The 26,034-nt window shown below is 36.5% G+C and overlaps 1 protein-coding gene and 1 long non-coding RNA gene across 3 annotated transcripts in view; one reads left to right on the top strand and one right to left on the bottom strand.

Moving 5' to 3' along the window:
* LOC128031745 (BRISC and BRCA1-A complex member 2) overlaps positions 1-26,034 on the top strand; it is a 100,158-nt gene that overhangs the window by 17,122 nt on the left and 57,002 nt on the right. The window contains exon 5 of the mRNA XM_052620121.1: positions 24,852-25,046. Coding sequence (XP_052476081.1) covers positions 24,852-25,046 — 195 coding nt within the window. The remainder of the gene's footprint in view (positions 1-24,851; positions 25,047-26,034) is intronic.
* On the bottom strand, positions 17,255-20,166 carry LOC128031746 (uncharacterized). Of its 2 annotated transcripts, none has more exons than XR_008188164.1 (3): positions 19,267-20,166; positions 18,719-18,801; positions 17,255-18,492 (listed from the first exon to the last, which is right to left on the bottom strand). It is a non-coding gene; the product is annotated as an uncharacterized LOC128031746 (long non-coding RNA). The 2 variants fall into 2 exon arrangements; XR_008188165.1 differs by lacking the exon at positions 19,267-20,166 and adding an exon at positions 19,002-19,253.

The following is a 26,034-nucleotide window of genomic DNA, read 5'->3' as shown; positions in this document are numbered from 1 at the left end:
TTTAAATCATGATTAATCATATTATTGTATGTGATTAATCACAATTAATCGCATTGTTATGCACAAAATTAATAATGCATTCAAAAGTAGTGTATTGTGCACTTTTTTTATTTAAAAGTAGGCCTACTGTAATATGAACAAACCTGTAATATAATTTGGTTTGCAAACACTTCAAAGGTGCTTTTTACAGCAGTGTTCCTTTTAAATAGCCTAGTAGCAGTTAAAATATTTATTGTAGCCTAAATCTCAACTTATAACATTAATGTAATTAAAATAAATATAAAAAAAGCTATTTGTCACCGCCAGGACATTTATGTTTTTATAGAAAAGCAAGTTATGCTCAGAGTCCAGAGTCTCGAGCAGAACATTATAACAGGCACCTTACGATCATGGGCCCCATCACAGCAGAGTGCAGCACGGGACAACACTTGATGGGCAAGTGTGCGGGATACGGGAGAATAGAATAACTGCGTTGGAGTGCAGATGTTCTAATTCAATTAAATTAAATTCAAGTTTATTTGTATAACGCTTTTTACGATACAAATCATTGCAAAGCATCTTTACATAAAATGTAGTCTCTACAATATTTAGTAATAGCTTATAAATGGTAGGGGTGTAACGGTATGTTGAATTCGTACCGGACCGTTTCAGTACAGGGCTTTCGGTACGGTGCACGTGTGTACCGAATGACGGAATGCAATATTTTGTGCGGGGAACATAAGTAAATTTTCGTGTTTCCAAACGAACATAATAAGTGGCGGAAGTCTCCGCGTTCAGCACAAATCGTGCCCTGCAGCTGATTCTAAAGGCCAGCGACTGGATGCGTGACGCAAGCGTCTCAGCTGCGTGGTGTGTCCGTTTTTAATTAGGCTCCCATATTAACAGGTTAGAGCTTGCAGACTGCCTGCGTGAGACGCAGGCGCGGCTCGAGCAGCGTGGAAAACGCGTGCATGCTAGAAATAGAACCGACGCCTATTTTTCACGTGACACGCAAGCGTGTTGGAAGCACTTCCAGGCAAAATAGAATAGGAAAATATGTTTATATGTCATTTTGTACATAAATACAAAAAATTGGATGTTTGAAAGGTTGACATACATTCAGATATAAATGTAATTTAAAAAATAAATTCATAATTATCGATTTTCAAATATTGCACCTATCATACATGGTCTATTTTGCTGTCAATACTGTTGATGGTGTCCTTTATCAGTAGGCTTTATATTTATGCTCAACATGAAGTATAGATATTGTTGTCATGAAGACAAGAGCCTGGTATGTCGGCGGCCTCCCTCTATGTCACCTACAGCAGCAGCATGCTGGGATTGGTAATGCTGCACTGTAATCATAGTTATTTATTTATATTTTTAATAATAAATGGTGACTGTCAGTTTATGTACATATGATACAATTAATACAAGACATAGGAAACCAGATGATGAACACTATTAACAGCAATTATAACGTGATTGCATAGTAAGTAGCAATATTTGTTAGTTCTGTATGATGTTTCAGGGTTAGCATGATCTGAGGTCATCTGAGGGGTTGGCATCATCTCTTCTCAAGTGTTCTGGATCCAGACTGGAGCATGTGTAAATCCTATGTAAATCCTGTTGCAAAACAAAGAAACAAATAGAGACATAATTAGCTTAGCTGCTGTTCCAACCAAGTAAAATTAATTAGTTTAATCCAAGCTAAAGAATAAGAATTCGCATTTGATCAGATACAACTGCGGCCTCAATTTATGAGATGCATTATTCGAATGCTTGGCAAAAAAACCCGGGAAACCCTGTCTGAAACCCGGGCATTATCAGGAAGGCTATTCCAGAGTTTGGGAGACAAAAGCGAAAAAGCTATACATACTTTAGTGAACTTTGCTATACTAGGAACTACCAAAAGTCCAGCATTTTGTGACCTTAGGGAGCGTGGTGGATTGTAGCGTGGTATAAAGCTAGTTAGGTACGCAGGAGCTAAACCATTTAAGGCCTTATAGGTTAGTAATAATCATTTGTAACTGATACGGAACTTAATAGGTAGCCAGTGCACTGTAAAATTGGAGTAATATGATCGTATTTTCTTGACCTGGAAAGGACTCTAGCCGCTTCATTTTATGAAAAGAATGAAAACTGTGGTCTACTAGATTCTGTGTACTTTTTTTTGGTCCAATAAGTAATATCTCTGTCTTATCCGAATTTAACAGGACAAATTATTTGTCATCCAATCTTTTGCATTTTTAACACTCTGTTAGCTTAGATAATTTAGAAGTTTCATCTGGTCTCGTTGAGATATATAGTTGAGTATCATCAACATAACAGTGGAAACTAATCCCATATTTTCTAATAATATTACCAATGGACAACATGTATATTGACAATAGAAGAGTACCTAGGACAGATCCTTGTGGCACTCCATATAAATGAGATCACTCCCCATTTACATAAACAAAATGGTAGTGATCGGACAGATTGGATCTAAACCACCTTAGATCCTGCCCTTGAATACCTGTATAGTTTTGTAATCAATCTATGAGCATGTCATGCTCTATGGTGTCGAAGCAGCACTAAGATTAAGTAAAGCTAGCAATGAGATGCAGCCTTGATCTGACGTAAGAAACAAGTCATTTGTAATTTAACAGTTGCAGTTTCTATGCTATGGTGGGGCCTGAAACCTGACTGAAATTCTTTTGCAGGAATGAGCTCAATTGAGCAGACACAACTTTTTCTAAAATTTTAGACATAAATGGAAGATTTGAAATGGGCCTATAATTTTCCAGTTTACTAGGTAGGATCTAGTTGTGGTTTCTTAATAAGAAGCTTAATAACCGCCAGCTTGAATGGGTTTGGGATGTGACCTAAAGACAAAGACGAGTTAATAATGTTGAGAAGCAGTTCTTCTGCTACATGTAACAACTCTTTCAGTAATTTAGTGGGTACAGGATCTAATAAACATGTTGTTGGTTTAGATACAGTGATAAGTTTATTTAGCTCTTCCTGTCCTATAGTTGTAAAGCACTGCAGTTTATCTTTGGTTGCGATGGATGAAACTGAAGTATTAGATGCTGTAGAATCTACATTTGCTAGTTTATCAGTGAAGAAATTCATAAAGTCATTACTATTAAACATTGATGGAATATTTGAATCAGGTGGTATCTAATTATTTGTTAATAGACCCACTGTGCTAAATAAAAACCTTAGATTGTTTTGGTTATTTTCTATGAATTTGTGGATATGCTTGGCCCGGGCAGTTTTTAGGGCCTGTATATAGCTGGACATACTGTTTTGCCACACAATTCTAAAAACTTCCAAGTTAGTCTTTCTCCATTTGCGCTCAACACTACGAGTTACTTTCTTGAGAGAGTGAGTATTACTGTTATACCATGGCACAGTACGTTTTTCTCTAACCTTTTTCAACTTGATGGGGACAACAGCTTCTAATGTATTAGAGAAAATAGTGCCAGTCATTTTGTCTAGTTCATGTGTATTTATATATACACATAGCAGTTGAGATAAATCAGGCAGGTTATTTGCGAATCTGTCTTTGGTGGCTGGAACAATAGTTCTGCCCAAACGGTAATGCTGAGGCATATAGTTAATGTCAGTTGTTACGCAGCATGCACGATACAAGGAAATGCTCGGTAACACCATCACTTTGAAGTACGATATCTATATCAGTAAGATCGATTCCATGCAATATAATTAAATCTAGTGTATGATTAAAATGATGAGTGGGCCCGGTGACATTTTGCTTGACTCCAAAATAATTTATTAGGTCTGTAAACCCAAGTCTAATGCATCATTTGTATTATCAACATGAATATTAAAATCTTCGATGATTAGCGCTTTATCAACTATAACCAAAAGGTCTGAGAGGAAATCTTCAAATTCTTTTAGGAATATTGTATATGGCCCTGGTGGTCTATACACAGTAGCCAGAGCAAGAGACACAATAGATTTCTTTTGCATATCTTACAGTGTAACATTAAGCAGAAGTATTTCGAATGAGTTAAACCTGTATCCTGTTTTCTGGGTAACATTGAGAATATCACTATATATTGTTGCAACACCTCTGCCACGACCAGTCTGACGGGGCTCATGCTTTATAACATAAGTTAGGTGGAGTAGACTAATTTAGACCAATATAATCGTTTGGTTTTAGCCAGATTTAAGTCAAGCAGAGTACATCAAAACTACCTCTATTATCTTCTGATACATGCTGCATGATTGTGCAAATGTTTCTGAGCGGCAAAAGCGATAGATCTTTAAAGCCATATATTGAGAGAGGGACGGGTGTTACCACGTCCCATATGACTCTAAATAAAAACCACAAAGTTAACAAAACGATTCACTCCACTGTGCTGGGCAAGAGCGCTTTTCTGCTGTCTTCAGGTGCGATCGGAAACTTCCTATTTCCAACTTATTAAGTCATGATTGTGAGATTGTTGCATTCTTTTCTGTTAAAAATAACAGTGGACAGTGGTTTGTGGATGTTTATGCTTAGCCTAAATAATTTGATCGGGAGCATCCCCTCCTGTGACCCATGATTTGTCTGTAGGCCTATGTGTATTCAGAGCCAGTGAGCAACAGACTAAAGAAAAAAAACAGCTTAAAACGTGATAAAATAATTGTTGGCATTAATCAATTAATGAGACAATAATGCGTTATCTTGCCCAGACCTAAAAATAATTCATAAAAAATAAACGTGGTCTTACCGCACTATTTCATCTTTGGATCTTTTTTGAAGCGGGCAGCTTAATGAGCTGTAACTGATGAAAAGAACTGTCATTCTGGTCAAATACTGTACTGCAAACATAATTAAGAGCTTTAATTTGTCAATGCTGGCAAATTACCATAGTATAAGCGGGTTCTGTAAATTTGTTCTGTAACAAATAATAGATTAATAAGACCACAGATTTACCTAAAGCAAATTATATCTCATACTTAACCACTATAGAGACATAAGAGCAGCGGCAAATTCCTTAAGACCTGGCCGAATTAAGACTATTCTCAGCAGGTTCAGGAGCACTGAACGACTGCTGATACTCTGGAGCTCAAATCTCTTAAAACATTAAAACAAATTTTCAAATAGACCTTATCTTTATTAACAAACTGCATATTTAAAATCTAAAAAAATACATGACACTTGCTGAGAGAAATACTGCAAGTGGAGTAATAAAAATGATGAAAAGTTCAAAGATCACCAGAATATCACACTCCTGGAAAGGGATCTTAGCCAATCAGATTTGAGAACCAGAAAAAAATATGTATATGTAAGGGATAATGCATGACTAGCTGTGCATTAAATTATTTTAATAATTTTCCTCCACTTTGTGTCGGTTCACGCTCAGTGACATGCATTAAAATAGTTTGATGCACAGCTAGTCATGCATTATCCCTTACATATTTTTTTTTCTGGTGATATTCTGGTGATCTTTGAACTTTTCATCATTTGTATCACTCCACTTACAGCAGTGGTTTTCAACCTGTGGTCCGCGGCCCCCTAGTGGTCCGCGGTGGTATTGCAGGTGGGCCGCCAATTATTTTCTGTTCATTTCCAGTCCATTCTAGGGCTGTGCGATTAAAAGAAAACGTCTTAAAATCACGATTTGAGCGTGCGCATATGCCTAACTCCAGGTTCACACACTGTCTGTGATGCGCCTTTTTTCTGAGCCAATGTTGACGGATCAGAGCGTTCTCACTGCAGTAAAAGGCTAGAAATAAAAACGTGCGAAAATAATTCATGTCTAACACATGAGCATAGAGTGAATTTGTTAGTGAACAGGATGCAGTTTAAGTGAGAGGAGACACGTTTTAAGTGTGCACACTCTCTCCTCGCAAAGCAGCGTGTATCTGAGCAAGCACGACCGGTTTTGTGACAGAGCAAAGGAAATCTGCTGCGAACAGAGAGATTCGCACTCGTGCATTATTTTAATGTGCTTTCGCGTTATATTTATGCGCTCTCACTGCTGACCGCATACACATACTGTATACACACTGCAAACACCTGAGGCACTGCTACAATTAATGAGCTCTATGAACAATGCATGGCAAAAAAGAAAAAAAAGTCCCTGTATACAGGATTTTTTATTTATTTATTTATTTTGCCACAAGTCTATACATTTTTTTACATCTTCACTATAGTGATAATTTTGACTTATGTCTGTTCTAGAGATGTTACAACTTTTTGATAAAGCTCTGATTAGTTTTCTTTTGGAAATATGTTTCAAATTAATCCTGAATGCATTTATGACTGTAAAAGCACAATTGCAAAATTGATCAAAAAAATCGCGATTTTTTTTTTTTTTTGTCCATATCGCACAGCCCTAGTTTATTCAATAAATATAGTTTAAAATCTAGCTTCTGAGTACTAAGTTATTAACCCAACAATAGCGGGGTCAGTTAATTTTTTTGAAGTGGGCCGTGCAAACATATGTGTTTGGTTGTGTGGGCCGCGAGTTGAAAAAGGTTGGGAACCACTGACTTACAGTATTTCTCTCAGCAAGTGTCATGGTGGACACCCAAATCCACTATAATTTTGTAAATAATAAAATTTTGTCACAGAATGTAGTTTTAATGTAGTTAACAATGCACTCTTTAAATAACAAAAAAATATTGCGCCATTGACTTTAGACTTCAGACCAGGTTTGAGTTGGTCTATGGCGCAGTCTATTTTCAACACCCTCTTTTTTAGACCAACAGGCCCATGTGCGCACAAATGGGTGCAAATGCATTTGCTAATTAGACGACGTGGCGCTGGACAGGAAACGGAACGGGGCCGGACTGAAACTAGCAAACACACATGCGCTGCGTCTTATGTCGCATTGCGCCGGGTGTATGATAGGGCCCATAGTTTCAAGTGCACTTGAGAAGTTTCATACATCCACAGCATTCTCAATACAGTATGTTGTTCTCAAATCATCCATTGTTAAACACTCACATTTTTCAAATGGGTGACATCAAATCTGTCTGTACAAACGATCCATAGGTTAAACCCCATAAGAGAATAGTCATGAGCCATTACCTTGTTTCCTTGATCATTGTTTTTTATTATATCCCTATTATAAAAATGAATGTTGTGTAATCACATTGTGGAAAAATCACGACAACAGATTCCACTGACCATTGTCATATTGCCGTAAATTCTATTCTATTCTATTCATAGGCGAAATTTACTGGCATCACAAAGGGGCCTGCCAGATTTCTCTCATGGTGTGTTAAATTACACAGAATTCTCATTATTAATGAGAATTTATCATTTGGGTTTGTTCCTCAGAGATGATGTTTGCAAGGGAGACACAGTTTGTGCAAGACATGGTCTAGATTAATCTTGACTCTGTTGTTGAGACTCCTCATTCACTGATTGCTTAAAGCTGTCCTCCAGGCTATTTTTAAGGAGGAACGGAATGAAAAAATCCCCTGCTTATGTCAGAGTCTGTGAGACGATGACTATTGCCCATGAAGCATGAAGGGGGGAAGCACCTCTGTGCTGCCAAGTCTGCACGCTGCCTATTTGTTTGCTTTGTGTTTTAGCTTTTCCGTAATGGCATGTATGTGTGTGCAGCCATTCGGTTTCTTTTCCAGGGATATTTTCTTATGCTGGTTTGTTCTTCATCCTTTTTATACTACACTAAGCACAGTTTTTTTTTATGTTTACCCAAACATGAATGATCCAAAATGCCTGTATTAATTAGTTGTATATGTTCTTACTCTGACTTGTTCATCTTATTTGCTTTCATCCTTCCCATATGGTTCTCCTGGTTTAATTCATCTGTCAGTGCATCCCATGCAAACTGATCATTTTCACATTGGCATGTGAGAGACTCAAGATCAACAATTGCCTCTTGCATCCTGATCTTTCACCCGTCAATATGCAGCTCTGTTCCAAAACCTAGCAAGCTGCCTTGCTATCTACTGCCTATATACTGTAGACATATTCCTCAAAGGAAGAATCTTATGTTTTATAGTACCTCACAAGTAAATTATTTTCAAGGGTGCATATAATCAGCAACTAGGAAGAGCATATGTGATATACAGTAAATCATTTGGCACCATTCGTAGCACCAATTGTTCCATATAATTTTTTAATTTTTTTCATAATCACATGACCCAGGGTTGTGAGTCCTCTCAATTTGTTGTAAATTTTAAATGAAGTTCATGTATAAATGTAAATGCAATTAAAAAGTGATTAAGTTATTTTGTTTAGTTGTTATAAATTTGAACATTTGTGAAAGAAAAAAAAAAGTAGTTTACGTAGGTTTTGTAAGTAGGGACGTTAGCATCTTACTGAGCTAACAAAAAAGATATCTGACTGTATCATGTTTAATGATTCTAATTTTCACATCACCAGCGTTCAGATGCTGGACACTGGCTTGTTTTCTAGCTACATGGAATACTGCAGAGATTTCACACTGCTTTGAGGAATTTCTGATGTCTCAGCAAAACTTGTAGTTGTTTACAGTTTTTCACAAGTATTATTTGCTGCTGACCACTATTTTGTTTCCATGGCTCGAATGTTGGGTTTATGTGAACAGCTGACACCAGAAGAATTACTAAGGTGTAAAATATATATATATATTTTAGAAGAATGTTCTCATCATTGGTATTTTTAAAGTTGATTAATGTAGGGTCTTTTTTTATTTATTTTTTTATACAAATGAAGCTTGAAGCTTTTTAATTTTCCTCCATTTTAATTTTGTAAATATGTGGCTTATTACAAAGTTGATGTTGCACAACCCTGCACTCTGTCTCACACAATGTCTCCTAAGAGATTTCTCTAAAAGGTATGGTTGGGTATTTTAAAAAGATCTGATTTACGAAGTTTATAAAATTTGGCAGAATGAAGCTTAAAAAGTAAAAAAAAAAAAAAAAGTTCCAAGATATTTTTTAAGTTATGTTTTCATTGATATAGTTATGTTGTGCAGCATCTTACTTGATTAAAAAAAAGACAATTTATTGTAAATGAATTGTTATATTTTCATTTGATAACATTTTAAAAGCTTGATTAAATTGTTTGTTTTATTAACTCTTTTAAAGTTTTATTAACTTAAATTAATAGTTTCATTATGCCTCATTTTTGAAGATAAACTTATATTCAACCAATAACATTTGAATACAGAAAAATACAATGTAAAACTGAAATTTAAAACTGAAACTAATTTTAAACTAATGTGCACAAATGCAAATAGGATTTTTGCCATACTTTAGCCAAATATTAAGGAGAGAAAAACAAACATTTGCAATGCAATACACCATAAACAGCAGAGATGTCCTAATGCTTCTTTGTAATACGCTATTAGTATTGGTGTTGTAATTGGATATCCTTAAGTACAGGCACACATTACTTATAACATTATGACTAGGCAGAGATTGTGTTACTACCACAGAGATCACAAGTTGATTTGTCTGCACGAAACAAAATATGACTCAGCAGCGCGCTAGCAATTTCATTCGGATACCTTTCATTCATATAGCAGTGAGCACCTGAAAGGCTCAAGTTTTGGCACTTTCATGGATAAAGGTCAAAGAGTGCACTACAGTACAAACTAATATGTAGGGCATATACCATTTTAGAAAGTACAAAGAGACAGTTATCTTCCAACATTTTCATTTACATTATACATGCCATAATGCAATTGCCAAATGCTTTTATCAGTGCTGTAGTCAATGCTGTTAGATTTTATTCATGATATGAAATTTTGTTCTTAATCTGTTCAAATAGGACATAAAGAAGGACATAAAGTACATGACTGGAGTAGCTTCCCAAAATTGACCACTGAGTGGGCATTAATTGCGTGATAACTTAAAAAACATGTTTTTTTAAAACAAGGTTTTTACAGTTGTAATGCCATTGTCCATTATTAGCTGGAGAACCATAACAATTAATTGTCAGAGTAGCAACAGCGAATCCTGTAGACTAATGTGAAGTTGGCCCAAAGTGATTCAGCATGCTGAGAAGAGGGCCAAAAAATATGCTTTATTCCAGTCTTACTTAATTCCTATAACCAGGCCATTCACTTACATAACTTAGCGGAAAATGTATAATAAAGTGGCGGTCCTTCCCGGATTGTACCTCTAAGATCACGAAGCCAGACCTCAATGATCAACTAAGGAAAGACACTACAAGGCAAAAACATCATTTTAAAGCATTTTATGTATTTGCTTCTATAGATTTGAATTGTAATAAAATAACAGTCTGAACACTAGTTATTGCTAATGCGCTGTGGTAGAAAGCTCCACTTCAAAATTTTTCTTTTTAAGTTATAAAAAGTGATATCCGTATTCCCCTCTGTAAGAACACTCTGCATATTTAATTGTAAAACTTAGTAACACTTGTTGCATGTTACATGTACTTACTATTATAAAATAAATTAATTTATGCATGATTGATTACATGCAAGTAAACCTAAGCCAAACCTAAATCCTAACCCTAACCATATAGTAAGTACATCTAGTTACTTATATGTTTAATTATGAGAAAGGGATTCTTGTATGCAACATGCCTCCGTTTAGTGTCTTTGCCTCTGTATAACACTAACCCTGCTGCAGCTGCACACTACAGAGCTTCACTACTTTTGTGAATACTTTTATCACTACTAATTGTGGTGAGGTTGCTGAGACAGTGGTCTAAGCTCCGGGATGGAACATCAGACGTTATTAATGGGAAAACTGGAGAGATCAAAGCAGGCTCATTTTAAGTTAAGGCTGCGAAGAATCGAGGCTGCAGTCTAGACAGCAAACATCTCAGCCTGTGGTGATGTCTTGTTTAGGCTTATATTAATGATTCATGCTATGCGTAATCCTGTTATATTCCACATATTTGTGTGACCTTGTTTCGACCATTATTAAAGGGTCCACATTTAGAAGGCATTGTAACTTTATTTAATAATTAATAAGTGTGACTATTGAATAATTCAGTGATGGTTTATTCAGGACAGAGTGGTGTATGGTCAAAAGAATAATACCAAATTACTGAACAAGTGAAACCATCAAGTCAAAATATTAAAACAAACCAATATCCCGGAGTAATTCAATTACTCAAACAGTACACTTACTGAACTGCTGTGAAGAGAGAACTGAAGATGAACACCGAGCCGAGCCAGATAACGAACAAAAGATTAACTCGTTCTCACGTCAAGAACCGGTTGCATCAGTTTTCGAATCATCAGTAGTTCTTTCAGACAGTTCGATTCAATAAACTGGTTGACGTTTTGCAGACAGAATCCATCAATCTCCTAGTCCTCGGAGTCTCAACAGCCGATATTATTCTGGGTTGTCCCTGGCTGGTGCAGCATAACCCTATCCTCTCCTGGTCATCTGGTGAGATTATATGTTGGGGTGACCAGTGTTTCCCTTCATGTTTCCCCAGTCTTCTAGCTCCAATGACTCCACCTTCTCAAATCCTACCCCTAAATACCACTTCCACTGGAAGTCCATTAGAAAAACGTTCCATCAATATCCTTGTTACAAGGAATTCCACGATATCTTACCTCACAAAGCCTCACAACTGCCTCCTCACCACCCCTGGGATTGTGAGATTGATCTGATTCCAGGTGAGCCAGACTCATGAGAAAATCTATATCCCCTCTCCTTACCGGAACAGAAGGCCATGGAGGAGTATGTGGAGGAAGCCCTCAAGCAAGTCTACATCATTCCATCTAACTCCCCTGCCGCTTCCAGTTTTTTCTTAGAAAAAAGATGGAGGCTTCCGGCCCTGCATAGATTATCGCGCACTAAACCAGATCACCATGAGGTTCCGGTATCCTCTTCCCCTCATCCCAGCCGCTCTGGAACAGCTCAGAGGAACCACCGTATTCACCAAGCTAGACCTATGTAGTGCATATAATCTCATCCGCATTTGCAAAGGAGACTAGTAGAAGATGGCATTCATGACCCCCACTGGCCACTACGAATACCGGGTCATGCCGTATGGCTTCGTCAAGGCCCCTCCCATTTTTCAAGACTGCATGCACGCAGTGCTCCGGGAGTATCTCAACCGCTTCGTGATTGTGTATATTGATGACATCCCCATTTAGTCCTGGAGCCTTGCAAACATCGCGTGCATGTAAGAACCAAACTCAGAGAATTCCACCTATTCCTTAACCCTCTGGAGTCTAAGGGTATTTTTGGGGCCTGGAGAAGTTTTGTCATGCCCAGGCATTTGTGCTTTTTTCAGTTTCTTATACACATATAAATGGCTAAAGTCTCGCTGTAATCAGCACAAACTTGGCTACAATAATATGTGAGCAGCATGCATGTACATGATTGTATTTTTGAAAAACATTATGCGTGGTTAGTGAAAAACTAAAAATGTTAAATCACTTGAATAAGGCAATAAAACACATACAGAACAATGGTTCCCGGAATTCTTAAAGAACTGAAGCTTGTAGCCTAGAATTTTTCTTTCTAAATTATGTGAAAATCATCTTATTTATTCACTTACAGAAAACAATATATTGATTTACATTTTCTAAGACACTTTTTGTTTGTAAAAGTTGTATGTGAGTAGGCGTCAACTATCATGAATATCATTGTGATTTACACCTGAGAAGACAAAGACCTGCATAATGAGCTGCATAATGAGCCTTTCAGTCAGCTGTGCCAGTGTGAGGAAGGAGTTACAAGAAATAATGTGAGGACAAAATAAATCTTTATAATTTTATGTTTGTAGTTTATTTAGAATATATTTAATTATCCCACAACATAATTTAATATCCACTTGCAAGTGCAGTTAAACAGTTTATTAGGAACAATCAAAGCTGACTTTCAAACTGAATTTTTTGGCATCCTTACTCCAGTCACACAATCCTTCAGAAATCCTTTTAACAATCTTATTTTCTACAAATAAAACATTTATTGTTGTTATTATTATTATTATTATTAATGTTGAAAAGAGCTGAGAATATCTTTTCCATTGTTTTTAAGGGGGATAAATTGAAAGAACAGCATTGTTTGTTACATTTGTTACAGTTACATTTATTTGTTACATATTTATTATTTACATCAAGCTTTTGAATTGTATATTGTATTGTATATTGTATATTGTATTGTATATTGTTATTGAAACATTTAGTCAGGAATTATAGTTTAAGTCTAACTAGTAAAATGTTTCCACTTTATGTGAAAACTAGTACAAGTATTTAAATAAATACATTTACATTTACATTTAATCATTTAGCAGACGCTTTTATCCAAAGCGACTTACAAATGAGAACAATAGAAGCAGTCAGGTCAACAAGAGAACAACAACAGAATACAAGTGCCATGACAAGTCTCAGTTAGTCAAGTATAGAACGCATAGCCAGGTGTATATAAATTTTTTTTTTTTTTTTTTTTTTTTTTTAATTAAATGAAAAAGACAAGAAGAGGAAAAGTACTGGTGTTAGTAGGTTAAGTGCAGGCGAAAAAGATGAGTCTTTAGATGTTTCTTGAAAGTGAGTAAAGACTCCGCTGTACGAATTGAGATAAAAAATAAAAAGAGACTTACTGTATTTTCCGGATTATAAGTCACACTTTTTTCATAGTTTGGCTGGTCCTGCGACTTATAGTCAGGTGTGACTTATTTATCAAAATTAATTTGACATGAACCAAGAGAAATGAACTAAGAGACCTGAACCAAGAGAAAACATTACCATCTGCAGCCTCGAGAGGGCGCGCTATGCTGCTCAGTGCTCCTGTAGTCTACACTGAAGACATAGAGCGCCCTCTCGTGGCTGTAGACGGTAATGTTTTCTCTTGTTTCTAAATAAATGCAACTTATAGTCCAGTGCGTCTTGTTTTTTTTTTTCTCATCATGACGTATTTTTGGACTGATGTGACTTATACTCAGGTGCGACTTATAGTCAGAAAAATACGGTACTCATGTTTATCATTCTTTTTTTCAGAGGAAATCCAAATCAAAGAATTATGTCTTATTCCTCTCATCGCGAAGCAAACAGTGAAATAAAAGAACTTGAAGAACAGTCTGGCTGCATTGTCTTATGTTGTGTTGGCGTATTCAAGCTGCGTGCTTCAGTGGAACATTAGAATCTGAATAGAGAGTTCAGCGCGGGGGCGTGGTCGCATTAAAATTAATGAAGAGAGACATGAAAAACGGACATCGCGTTGTTTTCATATGGATTACTTTATCACAAAATATATTTTCGGCAGCACTTGTTTAGTTTAAAAGTAGACATGTCAGGCTTTCTATAGATATATTTCTCATGTATCTTTGTTGAGTATTCATGGAGTTACAGTTCATTTTAATTACGCATGTCTAAATGAAGATCAGCACAGACAAAGGCTGCAGACAGCACACCTTGTTTGTTATCTTTACTTTATAAGTCCACACAGTTCTGTTATTACTATGTCTGTATACAAAAAAAAGTAGACCCTTTACAGATTCCATTGATGGAGGAGGTGATTGATCGTCCTTCAAAAAAGAAGCTTATTCAGTCTGATAAATTGACAATGGGCTCAAGAGCAGTTATGTTATTTAACGGATGAGGTAGTAAGATTAATTTTGCTGTATTTACTACTTACAGCTGATGTAAATACTTGCAATTAGAGGGTTAATTCACCCAAAAATAAAAATTAGCCCAAAAATTACTCACCCTCAAGTCATCCTGGTTATATATGACTTTCTTCTTTCAGATGGATACAGTCAGAGTTATACAGTATAAAAAAATGGTCTTTGATCTTTCAAGCTGTTTAATGGCACTCATTGGTTGATGCAGTGCATCAGTCCAAACAAGTGAAATAAAAAGCATCCATCCTTAATAAAAAGTGTCTCACGCAGCTCCGGGGGGTGAAAAAAGTCCTCCTGTAGCGAATCAATGTGTTTTTGTAAGAAAAAATAACCATATTTAAAACTTAATAATTACAAAAAAACTTTAAAAACTTATGACATATGAAGTCGGCACTAGCTACATTAAAGTGAGTATTACGTTTTGAATATGGATATTCTTCTTACAAAACGGCATCAATTCACTACAGTAGGCCTTTGTACACCCCCCGGAGCCATGTGAGAAACTTTTTTTTTTTATTATGGATGGGTGCTTTTTATTTCACTTCTTGACTGATGCACTACAACACCCCCTGAGTGCAATTAAACAGCTTGACAGATCAAAGACGATTTTTAATATAACTCTGACTGAATATGTGTGAAAGAAGAAAGCCATATACAACTAGGATGCATTCAGGGTAAGTAATTTATGGGCTAATTTTCATTTTCGGGTGAACTAACCCTTAAATTATAATGAATTGTAATTTTTTTTATACATTTCCCTTTTGAGATAATTTCTAAACTAAATTGGTGGAGTATCTATTTACATTTTTTACTTTTGTGTAGATAGTGTAAGCTTAACTTCTAATGATGTAGTAGCTTAATGAATTTAAGGAGGGTTCGTGTTATAGGGTTGCAATAATTGGATATTGTGTCATCTTTGTATGGTTTATTCTTATGCTATTGATTAAAGTGCCAGTCATTTGCCCCTCTCCCTTTCTCTGGATACATAATTTCCCATCAGTGCCCATGGAGGGATATTTCATTGGTCTCCCGGAATTGCCTTCAAGTTTTTTAAGGCCTATTCTGGCAATCACCCTGGCAGTTCTGTTTTTTTTACGATTCACTTGGCGTTATGGGAAGGATGAAGCATTGACAATAGAGAGGTAGGAGGGGTTGTATTTTCCATGGCTTGAATACACCGTTTATACTGACCAGGAAACTGCCGGGAAGTTTATCAGCCAGGGAGATTTTAGGAACAACCAGGGGTTACCAGTGGCTGGATACAGAAGTTTTAATGTACACCCTGTCATCTCTTTCTAATTTAGTGATGGGTGATTCTGGTAAACTTATTGAGATGCATTGTTTTATTCTTCTAAACTTTATCTGACTGGCCTTGTTTGATTTGCCCCAGTTTCAGGTAAAAAATAATATAATATAGATGAAACAAGGCCTGAAACCTGGAAACCTCTTATTTACAACAAAGATTAGGTTGTTAAGAGCTAATTTTCTGAAATGTCTACCAGAAAAAAAAATATATGTATACCCTGAATCAGTTCCAGGTGGAAAAAAAAGCACAGTTCACACAAGACATTACACTTAGTCATGCAGTCTGTATAATTAAGGCACTGTCTTATAAAGACCCGGTCATAACAACTGGCTTGACTAACATATTCTCAGGCTTTCAGTTTCAGATTTACTGAAATCTCATAACTGAGACCTTTTTTTTTTCTTTTTTTTTTCACCTTAACTCTTCTCCAGCCTCTTAAATTTGCCCATCTGGAGTTTCCAAACACTTTGCAGCACTCTGTCCTGAGTGACCTGTTTAATTTCAGCCCTTTCATTTCTCCCGGCCCTGTTTGCTTCCAGGTCTCCTACACACAAGGAATTCTGCTTTGAACAATGGTTTGAAGTGTTTAAAGTGATAATTGTAAATATCTGTGTTTAGCCTGCACCATGAACCATGAACCATGAGTGAACTTTGGGAAATGCCCTCAACTGCCATAAATCCAGACATGCAGGAGAGTGGAGGCACCTCTGCACCATTTTGCTGACTTTATGTGCTATAATCCTCTACTGCTCTCACAGAAAAACCGGTTTTAGGAAAAAGGGTTAACCATCTAGTTTACTTACAGTAACAACGCACTATTTTAGGTTTAGTGTATCTTAGGCTCAGTTGAGATCACCATTTAATTGTGACCATTGAGGCGAACTAAATAAGGTGATATGCAGCAGTAAAGCCATACAAATAACTTTTTCAAAGCAGTTGAACTGGATGTGTGAGTCCTACAATCAAGCTTTAACCCATTCTGAACTCTTTACATCAAATTGTGTGGCTTATTGAGAATTGTGCTGTTGCTTTTCTAAGAAAGCAACGCTTGCCTTTTTTCACTTGGTGGGCAATAATGGGTGAATCTTGCAGATTTACTGTGAAGACATTAGACTTGATTACCTGGTAAAGAAAAGTTCCTTAATGTTGTCTGTTATGGGAAAGGAAATGCAGAATTTAAGGATCTATCGTGGATGCAATAAAAAAGTCATGTTAGAATAGAATCTGCTGTTACCTCCTGCTGAAGGAACATGTCTCGTTACACAACAATACAGTGCAGGATAACCATATACAGAGGCAGGCAAACCTGGGCACACTTAACCACCATTTCCTTTTCCTTCCTGTTCTCTTAAAGCAAATCCCAAAATTAATGCGGCTATAACTGGCAAGCTATTGACAGAAACAGAAATATCTGTGTGTGTGTGGTTCACAATATCATTGTGATCCAGTGGTGATGCTTTGTTTAAGAGTATATATTTTGTATATTTATAAATAAAAGTCAATGTCATTCCAATTTATTTTATTTTATTTTTTCATTTGGGAAATTCTCTTTCCTGTTCGGTCATTAGTATAAAATAGATGTATTTTAATTTTGTAACCCTGTTACTCATTCTGGCTTAGATTAAATTTATTTATTCTTAAAGTTTGGACATTGTATTATGTTAATTTAATATAATAATGTATTGTTATTATATAAATATATATTGATAGGAAAGGACAGTTATATAAATCAGGTTTTTAATAAATTCAAAGTAAGACAGGTCAGTTTCTGAAGGTTAGGCACCTGTTTTGACTTTGTTGGGAAAAAGCATAGACTGTAAAAAATTACACCCCTCACAGTTGTCATGAAGGGCAAAAAATGTTCAAGTGAAGAGAACATTCTGGACTTCACCAGCCAAGTCCCTTTGAACACATGACAAAATCAATTTAGTATGATCTTAAACTTGGCACTCTTTAGACACTCTTCATAAGGAAAACTGAACACTTGCCCACACTCAAATTAGACGCTAGCTCAGATTAATTTAATACTCAAAATATTTTTCCTCTTTTTAATTTTATGCTCAAGTTTGTTGCTATTTATTGGGGCTGATTGCCAGCGGCACGAAACATTTTATTAAGGTGCTTAAATATTAGCTGTACCCTAAAAAAATTATCTCTGAATTTCAGATGACAGCTCTTCTTATAGACTTTTGATGAAGCATTTTAGAAATAGAAATAACTATTAAAGAGCCTCAAGACCTTACATTACATTTTCTCTCTTGTTTTGTGTCTGTTTCTATTTGCGAAATTTGAGAAGTTATAAACTAGCTGCAAAAGGCATCAAAATACTCAATACAGAAAGTCCAAAACAGAGGTTTTATCAACAAATGTACATAGTTTAATTTGCTCACCAAAAGATTTTGTTGTGAGTGTGACTGATGCATTATTATACAGAAAGCCCCTGTCAGAGCAGCTTTTTCTGTTTGTGTGTGTGTGCGTGTGTGTGCATGCGTGTGTGTGGGAGGTTTGCTCTGAAGGTGAGGAGGACTGGGTGTGCCTCTCGGGCGTTACTGAACCTGGAGGCGTCACACCCACGGCACATCATCCTCGGCCCAGCTGTGACAGATCAGCTTACAGGAACTCACACTGCCCTCTTAAAATGCTCCCAGTTTGGCCGCATAACAGTGAAACAAAAAGACTCCATAAAGATCTGCAGAACAGATAAAATATGTTTATTATTATTGTTTTAAATTATTATCCCTCTTTTTGTCAGTGTGCCCCAGTGCATTAAATTCAACATAGTAAAGTGTCAAGCTACATAGTAATTCATAAAAACTGAATTAGCAAAAGGCAAATTTAAGTAAATTAAATTGAGTTTTAAAATCGATATCTGTTAAAGTTAGTTTCAAATAAAAATTTCCTCATAATTTACTCACCCCCATGTCATCCAAGATGTTCATGTCTTTCTTTCTTCAGTTGAAAAAATAAATGAGGGTTTTTGCAGAAAAAGGTTCAAATGCTATTTAAAAAAAAAAAAAACAACAAACATTTATATACTTTTTAACCACAAATGCTCATCTTGCTCTAGCTCTGTTTGCGCATGCGCGTCTACACGTATTATGTGTAATAAAGTGTTAAAGTGCACATAATGAAGTGCTTGCACCTACGTCATTAACCAATTAAAAGGTTTTGCCTTTGCATTTTTAAGTTGTCTCTTACCATAAACATCATAATCATATTATGTTGATTCTACAATGAGGATGTCATTCATTGAAAACCAATTGCTTTTAAACACCTTTTATTCTCTCTCTCTCTCTCTCTCTCTCTCTCTTTATAAGCATGAGGTACATTTTTGTGCAATGTGTGTAATGATGAGATGTTACACAATAAAGATTGCTTTGTCCTCTCTCTGAGTAAGAAATGGTTTCCAGGCAGACAGGACTTGCAGTGACTCAGAAAAAGTGTAAATATTGCATCACTGTACCTGCGTAGGCCTTTAGTTTTATGGCACGTATCTAGCATTCTGCTGTCTCGATTATATTGTCCAGGGAGCACAAAGTGACAGAGACTCTCTGGGGGCCCTGGTAAAGTCCAAACACAGTTCCTCTGACACAGCACATTCCTCAAGTCAGCTTTCCTTCGTTTTTTTCTTCATCCTCAGCTCTCCTCGGGCTGTTCATTGCTTCATCCTAAAATGCACCTAAACAATATCCAACTTGTTTTCTGTCGCCCACTACTTACGGGAATCCTGTTGTTGCTGGTAACCGTAGACAGCCCAGGACGATGAGGTCATTGCTGGTGTAAGCTTCCTGCCTCTGCCCCAGCTTCCTCTCCTGGCAGAAAGGATGAGCCCTTCCCTCTCCAAAACAATGGCATCTTTTTTCTTGCTAAGACTGATCTATAGAGAGCTGTAAAGAAAAGTGGCCAGACGGACAGAGGTCGGACTGAGAAACCGGACTGTTATTGTCATCTTTTCTAATCATTCAGTGCTTAACTCTTCTTGTTGATGTGGCATTCAGATAACTCTGACATTTGACCCTCGTGATCTCAGAACAGATAGATCTTAAAATAGAGCAATGACTGATAAAAGTGGCTAAAGGAGACGGCTTGTGTATGTGAAACGCTGTGGTTATGTCGTCATCAGCTGGCTCATAGCTGGTTTCTGGCATGGATTTAGCTGCTGAATGCCTCAGATGTTTTCTGGGGTCATTTATACTCAGTATTTGTGAAAAGCAGTCAAATGAGAGGTTGTACTTCACACAACTGTCATGCTTCACTTATAAAATGATGTCATTCAGAATTCTTTCAAAAAACAATGACGTGGCAAAGTCAGAATTCTTTTTGGGTTTCTTGTGATTCTCTGAACATGATACAGATTCTAGTATTACAGTATGTTACACTTAATGGATGAAAAAAAAAACATCTAAACAACTGTTTAATCTAGGGTGTGAATCTTTGGGTAGACAGCGTTTTTAATTTGATTTGGATGAATTATTTGAGTCTGTATTTTTAAAGCGTGTTTTATAACCAAAATCTTAAAAGTTTTTAACTTTAGTTGCCAATTCTTGATACTAATAAGTAAAATAATTCTAGCCTATTATAATTCAGAAGAAATAACAAAAATCCAAAGACAAATGCATAAAATAGAAAAAAACGATACACATGGAATAAACAGTGCTTTATGTTTTTCATGTAGGTCAGTCTAGCAGTAATGTTCAAGTAAGAAAAACAGAAATTTTATAAAATAATCAAATGTAAAATAAAGCAATACATAATCATCACTGTATCAGATTTTCATTGAACTTACATTGATCCTTATTAATTCTCCAAAAAAAAAAAAAAAAAAAATAGAGCAATTCTCTTTTTGTATTTTGTTGTTGGGTTAACATTAAAGCCAGCAGGTACCGTACCGGTATATTCGGCTGCTGTAATTTTAAGTATTTATGCAGGTTTATCTGTTCCTTTAGTTAATTTTTTTCTTCTTTTTTATTACATTGTGAAGGTAAACAATTGTGAGCATCAATCTGAATTTTAAAATAACAAATAAAACCGCTATGGTCATACATTTTTTAGATATGAGCTAGGGCATCCTCTTCAAGTGCGCCATCTTGGACAGTCCCTTGGTTACCAAGGTTGAGTGTTCAGCGTTCAGTTCACACTATATGTTAATGGGGAATCACTTTGTGTGTCTAGGCTGAAATGACATTGCAACAAAAATGTTCTTGTTAATCTCAAATTAATTCAAAACCCTGTAAATAGGAATCTGACTGTTTTGTGTCTGGAAATCTCTGCTCTTGTTGTGATTTGATCTTTGTAGCATGGCTGAGCATAGTATATCTACTATTTATCTTTAGCTTTACCATAGCAGAAATCCACCCTGTATTAATGTGATGAATAATGGCAGTGTAATAACTGTTTCACACACATCTTACTCCCTACCAAGGGGAGTGATGCTGGACAATGATGTCATCTCACTTTTAAAGTAAAGAGTTAAGACATTATCCAGAAAACCACTCCTCGTATGTGGAAAAGTTGACTTTCTCATGACCCCTTGATCCTGTAAAGAATTTGAAATTCTGTAACAGTGGAACAGTTTTTAGGGTGTTGTAATTCTTAACCAGGATGGGAGAGATAACTCTTTAGCCCATGACTCAAAACATTGTGAAGTGTTTCTTAAAGTCAACATGAAACTGAATTTTGCAGAAATTCTGACGTTCAATTTGAAGGACTTTTTAAGTCGCCCCATCCCATTTTTTGTTTTCTAAATTTTTTGTACAAAAACTAGACAGACATACACACACATATATGCAAAAAATATATTCATACTGTAATGGGGCAAATGTTTGAATATTTAATTTAATTTTGTTTTACTTTATTTTAAAAAGTTTCAGAGGGTTCTGCATCAAGGACAGGAAATAACTGAAGGAACAGGAACTAGAAATGTCACGAGCTGGATTCAAGCTGATGTTGCCTTTTTTAGCACCAGTGTATCATGTATCAGAGCATGTGTGGTAACAACTTTGCAATGGCTCCAACCAGTTTACCATTACTGAAAAAAAAAGAAAAAGAAAAACCATCCTGAATCGATTGCCCTAGAAACACTATTTCCCTTATCATCATTCCCTCATTCTTTGTCATGGGTGAAGAACTCATCTCTTATCTTTCCTTTCCATTTTTTTTATTTCTTTTGCATAAACTAAAGATGAAAGACTTTGATTTGATCCAAGAAATGTAACAAGCTCGGCTGTATGCTGTGGGTTGTGCTGTTAATAAGTTGTGTAATGTGTGCCTCAGTAGACAGAAGGCGTGCCCTGTCCCCTCTCTTCTCTTCTGCTCGTATGTGACTCAATCAGGCGTGTAGATGGAAGGATTCATGGGAGCGATGAAAATCAAGTCGAAATTGCATAGCCATCATTTAAAAATCCCAAGACTGTGTTTGACAAACTCATTTTAACACAGCCTGTGTTTGTTTGTGCCTCGCAGTGACAGGAATACTTATTTGTCTTATTCTTAACCCTTGACAAGGAGCTGTTCTTTAAGCGAGATACATGTTTATCAACTTGCTTGCAAAAATGTAGATTCTGCATTTTATTTTCAGTCAGTGTCACTAAAATTTAATTTCAACTTGTGTACATATCACGCATCAACAAGCAATTGGGCCTCGGAGACAGAACTGGCTGTTGGGTAGAATTAGGCCAGTGAAAAGAATGGTGGAACACTTTGTGAAAAGGTGGCAATTTGGTTTTTGCCCCCTCACTCTTAATTTGCATACCTGTGCACTGCTCCAGTCAGGGAAGCTCATGCAAATTGGGATCACCTATGCAAATGAGATCAGCCTGTAGGAGGAGAGAAGGAAAGGCAAGTAGATCGTGTTGGCATGTAGGCCTTTTCCCGCTCACGCAGTGCGCAAGAACACGGCAATGCAAACTCTGTGTTGGGCATACACCCACTCAACTCACTTCTTTCCCTAATAGCACTGTGTTTGCAGTAAGAAAGACTGTAAATAGTCTGCGCTCGGTTGCTGTCTGAACCTTAAAAAAATCTAATTTTCTTACCAAACCATTGTTCCCTGCATGCATTGCATATGGCACAGACTCAAGGTCTTGTACTATCTTATCTGAAAACTGTGTGAGAACAGTGTTTCCTCTTTTCCAGTGGCTTAATTTCCCATGCTTTGTGGCATATTGCCTTAGCAAGAAATGAAGCTGGAATTCATCGTCTTTTGGCTTCTGGGCTTGGGGTGCATAGAGACTTAGTTAGGAGATGAAAGAGTCCCTGCCGGTGCAGGATATCCTGTGTTGTTGCCACCTCAAGATGGTTGGGGGGGGGGGGGGGGTGCACATCAAGTTGACATTTTGACAATAAAGGGTTATAAGGCCCCGACTCAGCACTTTGGAACCTGCCATCTGACTTTAATTGCCTCGGTTCTTTTTTTTTTTTTTTTCTTATCTCTAAAAGTCTCTGAAGTTTTTCTGCAGATTACACTTACAATCTGTATTCCACATCAAACCTGCATCATTCAAAGAGGATTTTTTGATAACGTGATGATTAATAAAGCTAGTTTAAGGTTTTAGCAACATGTTGTACACTGAAATTATTTATTGTTATATGCCAAAAGCATGGTGCATGTGTACACACACATATATATATATATATATATATATATATATATATACATTATCAGGAAGGCTATTCCAGAGTTTGGGAGCCAAATGTGAAAAAGCTCTACCTCATTTAGTGGACTTTGCTATCCTAAAAACTACCAAAAGTCCAGAGTTTTGTGACCTTATGGAGCGTGATGGATTGTAATGTGGTATAAGGCTAGTTAGGTAGGCAGGAGCTAAACCATTTAGGGCCTTATAGGTAAGTAATCATATTTTGTAACTGATACAGAACTTAATAGGTAGCCGGTGCAGAGACTTGACCTGGTAAGGACCCTAGCAGCTGCATTTTGGACTACCTGTAGCCTGTTTAATGAAGATGCAGGACAACCACCTAGAAGTGCATTACAAAAGTCCAGTCTAGGACTATATATCTCTCTCTTATCGGAATTTAATAGGAGAAAATTATTGGTCATCCAATCTTTTATATTTTTAACACACTCTTAACTTAGATAATTTTGAATTTTCATCTGGTCTCGTTGAGATATATAGCCTTTATAGCTTCCTGGTCGCTACGTCCCCCCGTCCGTGACGTCACGCTCTTCCATTGAACTGATTGCACACGATATTCAGAGTTGTCCTTGTCAAAGGTGTTCCCCAAAAGCGCTAGACGCAGCGTCTCGTTCCCTCGAGGAACTAGGGTTACATACGTAACCTAGGGACGTTTTCTCATAATCGTTAATATAAATATGATCAAGTGCCACCATTAAGTGTTTTCAGTCAATGGCATGAGGTGGGGTGGAAGTATCTCTTTAAACCATGGTAGATGTGGGGAATTTTTGTAAACTTTTTTTTCTTTATGAAACATACTTTATTTCTGTTTTGTTGCTCACACTTTAACTTTAAAGGTAAAATGAATTCAAATTGACCATATTTGTGTTCATAATAAACATTGCTGTTCCTCTGAAATTACTTTCCTATTCGACTAATGTTACCAAAGCAACTTAAGTTTCAACCAATGGGTGTCAACAGAGATGTATGTTTACTGAATGCCCAATTTTGACCTTCCCTGATGGATAAAAACAATAACCCTACCATACAATTTTTTTTTAAATAGCCATAATGAAACTCTGAAATATATCTTGTTACAAAAATCAAATAAGTTGTGAATGGATTTGAATGGATTTTTCAAATGAATCTATTAAATTGCAAAGATTGCAAAACATTGTAAAGTTTATATATACATACATGCATACATATATATATATATATATATATATATATATATATATATATATATATATATATATATATATATATATATATATGTATGTATGTATGTGCTTCTCAAAATCTTTAAAAGTGGGCTGAAAAGTGCTAGATGTTTCTGTTTTCCCAGTCTTCTAGTTTTTCTTATTTTTGTGATAAAATGCTGACTCCCACTCTCTCTCTTTCTCTCCTCCGGCAGCACTTGGTGTCGTGGGACACGGGTAAACCAGAGTGTCTCCTGCAGCTGGTGAAAGAGCTGTTGCAGCAGTATCATCAGTACCAGTGCCAGCGGCTTCGTGACAGTTCCCGCCTGCTCTTTGAATATGGTAGCCTGCTGGAAGACCCCAACTATGGGCGCAGTATGGAGATCTACGCTGGCCGCAAGAACAGCTGGGTAACAATGCTGCATCGCCTTATACATTTCCATTAACATGATAGGGTCACTATGTAGGGTCAGGGGGATTCTGAAGCTTATTCCTGTGTTGCTGTGTCTTAGGCCAGACGCAGGGAATCACCCTGGATGGAAAAATAAAGTATTTAATTACCCAAATTATCCAGATGGTTAATTAATATATAAAACATCACACCGCCAGCTAAAGCATGTATTTGGAGTACTGGATCGCTTAGCTCTCCTTCAAGCAAACTGACCTTCTCTTAATGAAATTTCATAAACTAATTGATTGAAGTGGTAAAAAGTCTCTTCTTTCAAATTTTAAAGTCCAGATATATACTTTTTTTGGAACAACCTAAAACCAGGTGCCTTATTCATGGGCACAATGTTAACTGGGAATCATGCGTACCATTTGGGGTTTGAACCAGCAACTTTCTGTATGTGGTGTGATAAAATCACACACTACTTGATGTTGTAAGCCTATCATCAATGTCACAGAATCCACACACAAGGCAGTGGATTTTTGATAAAGTTTAAAGCAAATTGCACAACCGGTTCAAAAACGAACACACACTCCCTCACACATGGACACACAGAGGGTTCCGTAATATGGTCGTGTTTTTGGGAAGAGTGTAGTGTGTTGGGCTGTGGGCGTGAGTGTGTTGCTTCATGGGCTTTAGTCTTTAAAGGGATGTGGTGAACTGTGGTCTGTGGGATAACAGTCTATGATTAGGAAACTTTTGTGTAATTTTAAAAAGATGTAACCAAAGTAATGCATAATATATGAATGTCAACAAGGAGTCATACAGCGAATTACATTTGAAAGTGAATATAGCTATGGCATACTTATTCTGGAGAACATTTGATGAGAATTTTAAGTGAACACTGAGAGAATGGCATTGTGTGTTGTACTTCTATTCTAAATTTAATCAAAATCATACCTTGACAAGAGCGGCTTGGCCAATGCATCAGTACCAACCCTACACGCACA

This window comes from Carassius gibelio, chromosome A17 (genome assembly GCF_023724105.1).
Source record: "Carassius gibelio isolate Cgi1373 ecotype wild population from Czech Republic chromosome A17, carGib1.2-hapl.c, whole genome shotgun sequence".
Classification (NCBI taxonomy): domain Eukaryota; kingdom Metazoa; phylum Chordata; class Actinopteri; order Cypriniformes; family Cyprinidae; genus Carassius; species Carassius gibelio.
Note: the sequence above shows the minus strand (reverse complement) of the source record. Positions and strands in the feature narration are given on the sequence as shown.